We start from the raw sequence: 7,707 nt of genomic DNA on the forward strand, positions 1-7,707 counted from the left end.
TGCTGGTTCAGGAGGGGGACAAAAAAATGGATTTAATTTAAGATTAAGGCTGGGTTTATGGCCACAAATGGGTATAGACATACAGTGAAACTTCCTCATAATGTGTGTGTGCGGTGTGGAGATACAATCTGTAATAACAAAAGAAAAGCTGTCAGTTGATTTATTTTTCCCTGTAAGCCTCTTTTTGACACTGAATATGCAGACTATTTGTATATGCAGACCTCCACTGAGGTTAGATATCACACACATCTCTCTCTCTCATGAGCGACAGTGTTTTGTGTGTGTGCGAAAATAAAATGTGTGCGGCAATATTGCGGAGGGCTGGTTCCTGACACCTTAATACACAGCAACTCTCTTTTACTCTCTCAACATCTCCCAGACACATTAAAATGCAAGAATAAATTATCTTACAAATCTCTTATAGTTAATTAGGGCAAACCAAAGTTGAGCTGTCCTGAGAGCACACCCCATACGTGCCTCAGTCTCTGACAGTCAGATCAGTATTCAACACATGGGCATCCTGATATCTGTTTCAGAGACCACCCACTTCAGAAGAGTTACACCAAGAGAGACGGAGAGGATCTCTGGCATAAAGACTGGGACGAACCATTTAAAATGAGCAGAAACTATACCAAACTGTTTATTCAAATCTTTTCTGTTCTGTTCTGTTCTATTATATAACCTAATATCATTCTTTAAAGTGTCACTATTTTTAAATATTACACTGCTACTACCACTGCTTATTCATTTGTTATTTATACAGTTTATTTTAACTACACTGAGAGAAGACATAAAAACATTTCATTGTAACCAAGTTTAATAACAACATCATTCTGATTCATTCTGCTAAAGCAATAACTTTATGAGACAATGAGACAATTATAATAATTAAATAAAAAACAACAACATATATAGGCAGTAAATTGTTAAAATTAAGAAGACTTTGATAAAGAATCCTAAAAAATCAATTTAACTTGTTCTACTTTATAATTTTCAAATTAGAATAAATTCATTGAGCTTATTTGATTTATTTTAAAGGTTTTATTTATATTTTCCCATGCTACAGAGCTCAGAAATGGAAATCAGAACATCAGCATTTCTTGGGGGTAATATGCTCCAAAACGAGGCTGCTACACTGACTTTAGGGTGAACTTGTGATGTTTCCAAGGTCAAACATTAACTTTCAACCTCTATTATTGTTTTATAGGGTTATCAAAATGTATAGGGTGTCAACAACACTACGTATATTTAAAGAAACATAATTGGAAAATTGCTGTATGTATATCGGATTTAATAGTTTAAGATATTTGCTAAAAGATAACTCGTAGATATGCGGAACGTTTGTCATGGCCCGTTGAGCAGCGGAACTGTTTATGTCACGTACCGGAAGTAGCCAGGGTGACATTTAGAAGGGGACGAAACGAAGGCATGGTTGTGCTTATGTCGTGAGACTCATTACCCTTCCAGTTTGTTTGTAATTTTTTTATATAAATTTATGTGTAAGTGTACATATTAAAGAGCGCAATGGCGGTGTGGAACTGTCGGTTTCTTCTCCAGCGGGGAACTCAACTCTTTTCTCTCCGAGCAGCAGCTGAAAGGTGGCTAATGCTAACTGGCTTGTTGTGATAATGAGACTGATGCTAACTTCACCACGTATCTTAGCTAGGTTACTGTGATTCTGCATTTTAATTCTATACTGTCCTTACCGTTGATTTGCACGTGTTATTTGCTTATAAACTTGCTAATATTATAAGAGGTCATCGTAAAGTACCATTCAGTTAATATTATGTCTTTCATATATTCTATGGCTTATCAAAATTTGGGGGTTTTTTTGTTTGGCACAGCTGAAATGTTCTCTGGGGCATTTATGTTGTTTTTTCACTTTATGGAAACTTTTTTTGGAGACTTTCTGTGTTTTACAAGAAACACTTTATGATTAATGTAGAGACTATGTTAAAAGGTCAAAACGGATGAAACCACTCCTGAGTCCAAGTCTAAAGTAATAAATGAGTAATGTGTTGATAGCCATCTGCTCGCAGGCGTGGGCAGACTTTAATATGACAAAAGGCCACTCGGGTCTTTCAGTCCTCTGTCACTTTTTTAATTTCGGGCTTTGACTCGTTAGTAAGCAGTGACATTTATGCACTTGAAATGCACAAACTGTCCGTGTGAATATGTGAAACTGCTTGTTACTCATCAGCAAGGACACTGTGGTGACCAAACTGAGTAGTATGAGATCTGAAGCAGCAAGGCAAAAGTTTCAGTGTAGATAAAATACTAAAAAATAAAATACTTGGATATCAATATTCCGACACTATTTAGGATTGACTATTGGTGCTTTCGTAAAATAGTAAGAAAATTTGTTTTTTGCCAGCTAATCATCAGTAATTTATATATAGTGACTAAGCAGGTAAAGGCAAATCAGCTATCACTTTACTGTAATGCAGCCTTGAAAACCTGAAAAAATACATCACTCATGCTATATTAATATGTTTTCAAAATCTGAGACGATATCTTGTCTCTTATCATGATAACAATATAATGTTGATATATTGAAGAGCCCTATTTCATTGTAGGTTATGCAGTGAATACATAGATTAGTCCTAGAATGATGATCCTCAGAGAATGAAGAAGCAGTGTTTTTGATTATCAGTTAATTTGTTTTTCAGAGAATTTCAAGTCAGCCTCTCAATTTTGAAAATGGGATGCTTATCTGTGTTTGGTATCATGGCACACCGCATATGTATGAGTAAAATAATAAAATAAAATGATGGTATGGACATTTATCCCCATGATTGTTTCTAATGGGCCACATATATTTAATTGCAGGCAGTTTTGCCCTTTATTACTTTTTTTTACACTCAAATACAAAGTTGTTACCTAATACATTGGATTTGGAAAATTGCAATGGGCAAATATTTAAACAATACATTTAACAATACAATTTATTGACTCAAAATATATTGATGGGGAACAATTTTAATATTCAACAAGGCAAAATAATTGTTAGTCGCTGCCCTAAAAAACAGCAGTATATCATTTTGTACTTTATGTTTTTCTCTTATTGATTAGACAGAGTTGCGAGTGTGTGTCTAACCATTATTGGTCTGGCTCTGGGTGCCAGTGGTGGTCTCCTTTGTCAATAACTACCTGTTTCTTCTTGCAGTCGCGTCCCTTTGTTGGGTTGTATTAGGACCGTAAAGAACGTTACGTGGTTTGAAGAACACCTCACAGAGGACAACCAGGAGTACATGCGGAAGAGCATTGGAGAGGAATACAGGACACAAACCGCTGCAAAGCTCAACCCACTCAAAGACCAGCCCTGGGAGCGTCATGAGTGGACAGAGGGTAGGTGTCATGGTTAGAGTGAGCTGCGTATGTCTTGAGTCTTCCTGTCCGTTTAGACTTTAATCATCTTTTTCTCTGTTTCCTCTTCCCCAGGTAGTAGACGAGCTGGGTTAATAGCCGTGAAGTTGGGGATGGCTCCTATCTGGACGAAAACAGGGGAAAGACATGTAGTCACCATGTTACAGGTAGCGCACAGACACACAAAGCTTTTTCTGTTGTGCCTTTGCATGTAGCTTTGCATTAACGCTGGGTTTTTTTTAGGAATGGTAATGTGTTTTTCATCCTTAATGAAATTACCTGCAGGTCAGAAGCAGTCAAATAAATTGGATTGTTCTGTGGAGTGTAGGGGAACAACAGCAAATATTGAACACAGTGAAATTTCACCTGCAGGCTTCGATTTTACAAGGTGTATGGAGGAGATTGTTAATGTCAAATTTATTCACGTCATGTTTTAATCTCATAGACTCATCTGACAGTGAAGTAGATTGATGGCAAATTGCAGCCGTGTGTGTTCATTCTGCTCTTTAATTTATAATGACATACTGTAGTGGGTAGCATAACAAACTCCTGTCCCTTTTTCAGTAAAATGTCAATGTTAACAGCCTTTTTTTAAATTTTATTTGTCATCACCTCCACTTAAAAGTCAAGGACATACAAAAACTTCTTCCATCTCAACTGCTGATTCACTTTTGTCACATTTAGTCAATTGTTTCTTTCAACTGAAAGGACGCTCTGTGCGAGAGGAAAATTAGAGCACTTTATTTACTTTCTCAGGGTGAAAGTACTCCCACTATTTTGGCATTGTGTTGCATGAGGCATCTGAAGTGAAACTGAAAGTACATCATAAAGCAGTGAATAAATACAGTACAGGTTTATTGTTGCTTTGTAAAAACTTTTGGGGGGTTATTTCCCTCTTATCTCCTTCATCTGATTTATTTGCAATGTCTTGTGTATTGCTAAATCCTTGTGCTTTCATCCTGTTGTTGTACTTGGCCAAAATGTGGGGATATTCAGGCTTTGGGAGCTCACCGGTGGCCTTATATTAAATTGTTTTACACCAGAGACTTTCATCTTATTGCCCATTTGTTGCTGTTGTACGTCAGTGCAAACAAGCGGCACAGAGAAAACCTGACATTTAGGCTATAACTATTTCTAATCCAGCCTGTTTTTTTTTCCAGGTGCAGGACTGCCATGTAATAGAGCACTTGACCAAGGAAGAGTATGATGGAAAAACTGCCGCCCTGGTGATAGGAGGGAAAAACGTATCACCATTCCATGTAAGCAAATGGCTGTTAATATTATAAAAAAATACATGTGTAAGGTTTTTCTTTTAGCTGTGAAATTGCATGTGTTGACAGATGCAGGAAGGCAAAAACCCAGTGAACACCATCAAACAACAAAACACTAAAAAGCAGAGAGACACTGTTAGTGGCCAGCTGGGGAACATAGTGTGGCATTGAGCAGCTAAAGAGCCACATATTTCCCTGAGGAGCTGGAAGAGAACAAATAGAGGCGAGAGATAGATATTGCAGGTCTAAAAAGAAAGAAACAAACTTACTTGGAGTATGTTTTTGTTGAGTAATAATCCTGTGAGAATCACAGTTAAACTGCTTTGTAATTCAATGGGAAGACAATAATAACAAGGCTCATGTTAAACCTGAAAAAAACTGATACTATTTTTGAAATACATTAGTCAGGTCGAGTGGGAACAGCGAATTTAGACTTATGTAACTTTTGCTGAACAGCAGCCATAATAGCTACTGAAAAAGAAGCATTGGTGAAGAAAAATCCTAAATTCTGCAAACGGACTGTTATGTTTCCTTCACATTAGGCGCCATAAACTGGTCACACCAGACAAAAGAAGCATGTTGCAGAAAACTTGAGTGCTTTAAATTCAGCAAAGGCATGTTAGGTGGTTTTGAACTTTTTATTCATAAGAGCAACGTGACATTTTTGTGGGGAGAAAAAAGTAATTAAAAAAAACATTTTTTGTATTCAGTGATGTGGCCGCAGGAATAATAATCGGCAGCTGTCATGGCATATAAATAGAATTTAGTAATTTTGTGCCATTTAATTTTGCGTTCCAATAGCTTGAGAAATTGCCATCCTTAGTTGAGTTTAATAAACGGAAATTCACTCAGTTGTTTGAACTTTCACAAAACTTGAGGTTGAGGGATGAAAACTCTGTTACATTATCATTTAAATTCAGAATAAAAATGAAGTGTACCGTTTTGTTGAAAAGATTGTAATTAATGAAATAAGTAATGTGATAAAAAATCTCAACATTTAAGACAATTACTACTTTTAATTAGTCTGGCTAACACCAGACTAATCACAAATGAGATTAGTCTGGAAACCAGCCGTTCATTTCTCTGTAGAGGAGGTGTGGTTTACGATCCTCCGGAGCCGTTTATTGGGCGCTTAGAATGTCTATCAAAGCGTCTGTATGTAGCTCTTAGCCAATCGTATCAGTTATACCAGATGACGTATGTAGAGCGACAGAAATTGATGTTTGTTGTGTGTGTGTCTGTGAGAGAGTGTTGCTTGCTGCTTTGCTTCTCCAGTTCTCGCTTTCTGCAAGATTATTTATTTTTACGCCTTATTTCCCCTCATGTCATTCAGCCACACACATCCACTGATTTTATGGGCAATAAACAAGCTGGTCTCTGGGCGGCTAGTTGGTAGATTAGGCTTTTGCCAAATCCTGTCGGAAGCAAGACTAAAACATCCTTTTTCATGGTGAAACAGGAGTGTAACGTCAAACGTTGTTCTTTTAAAATCAACTTTCGCTTTAAACTATTTAAAACACCATCTACAGCTAAAGAGAGTTTCGCGTCTGCTGCAGCCATGTTGGATCCGTAAGAAAACTACAAAACTACAAGCTTCCGTCTGCCGAGTAGTACGCATCATCGTCTTGTCGTCCCTCCCCGCTCTGTGATTGGATCCCTAAAGCAGGGCTAAGAAACCTCCCTGGTTGCCAGACTGCCTGGAGGTTCGAAATGAAATTCAAGCGCGCAAGGCAGTATGGGTATACCCAGGCTAACTTTTAATATTAATCACATGAGAAGCTGATAACTTGTTGAACTGATTTGATTTGTCACGTTTGGGGTTATCATAACTTCCAGCCACTGTGCTCTTAATACCAGCAGAGCAGCCAGTGCCAAATATTTAATCGCATTATAATGTCCGTTTTTGCTCATTTTACTTCTGGCTGCATTTCATAATCATGCAAGAGAAATCTAATCAGTGTGGCAGTTTTATGGAAGCATAACTTGATTTTGTCATTTCCCTGTTGCATTGAGCTCATTTCGGGCCTCCCAGTTCTAAAACCTTTCATGGCTACAGTCAGGACATTACATTCACCCGCTAACCATCAGTGACTATATTTCATTTTTAGGTGTATAAATGAATGGGATCCAAAAGATTTCATCGCTGCAACGTCCCACTAACACTGACGAGCACACACACATTTGAAAAGTGTCTATCATTGCAGCATAATGAACTCTTAAGGTGTCATCTCTGCCTCAGACTGCATATCTGACCTCTGTAACACAAACACTGGAAACACCGGCTCAGTTTACTCTGTGAACATTTTCTTCCTTCTGACAGGTGAAGCAATGAAATTCCTCCTTAAGAAAGACACCTAAAGAAAAAAATCACATACTGATCAAGCAATCTTGTCGCCAGAGTTGAAACCTGGCGTAGCTACTAATTTATTAAAATGAATCAATAACTGATATGGAGGTCCGATATAGTAATTTATTTTTAGCTGGAATGAGAAAAGGCCTTTTATGTGGATTTTGAACAGATTTTTCACTATCTGTAAATGTACCCAGAGCGCTGCTTTCTTAAACATAAAACTTTCTCAAATAATATTTAACACTGTTACACATTATGATACAAACAAAGTATCACGTTGTCAGTCAATTCTATAAATGATAACTTGAGAAAATAAAGAATAAGAATAACTTAAATAGCAAAATAAGCACCAATACTGCTCAGCTTCAGTTCATAGCTGAGTATAAAAATAAAAAAATAAAAATATAGCTACCACCATTTTTTTTATTTTCTGTATGATATATTGTGTAAAAATGTCTTCATATGGCAAATATCGGACAGCATATACACCGATACCGACATGACTTTAAAACTCTAATATCAGCCGATAATATCTGCCGACAGATATTGCTGTCAGGCTCTAATAGGAGGGATACCTAACTTTCACACAGGTCTTTTGAATTTTCCCAGATTAGAAACAGTTGACACGGCTGTGGCCGCATCTGCTTTTACTTCATTTTCATTTCCTTATGGACTGCAGCTCGTCAGCAGCTCCCTCCTCCTCGTCATCTCCATCTTTTC

At 37.3% G+C, this 7,707-nt stretch overlaps 1 protein-coding gene across 1 annotated transcript in view; it reads left to right on the plus strand.

Moving 5' to 3' along the window:
• Positions 1 to 1,378: 1,378 nt before the first annotated feature.
• The window catches only part of mrpl3 (mitochondrial ribosomal protein L3), an 11,388-nt gene continuing 5,059 nt past the window's right edge, over positions 1,379 to 7,707 (plus strand). Inside the window, exons 1-4 of the mRNA XM_059350780.1 lie at positions 1,379 to 1,598; positions 3,167 to 3,348; positions 3,442 to 3,533; positions 4,527 to 4,625. Of these exons, the coding sequence (XP_059206763.1) occupies positions 1,525 to 1,598; positions 3,167 to 3,348; positions 3,442 to 3,533; positions 4,527 to 4,625 (447 nt within the window). The 5' untranslated portion in view covers positions 1,379 to 1,524. The remainder of the gene's footprint in view (positions 1,599 to 3,166; positions 3,349 to 3,441; positions 3,534 to 4,526; positions 4,626 to 7,707) is intronic.

Source organism: Centropristis striata, chromosome 14 (genome assembly GCF_030273125.1).
Source record: "Centropristis striata isolate RG_2023a ecotype Rhode Island chromosome 14, C.striata_1.0, whole genome shotgun sequence".
In the NCBI taxonomy this organism is placed as follows: Eukaryota; Metazoa; Chordata; class Actinopteri; order Perciformes; family Serranidae; genus Centropristis; species Centropristis striata.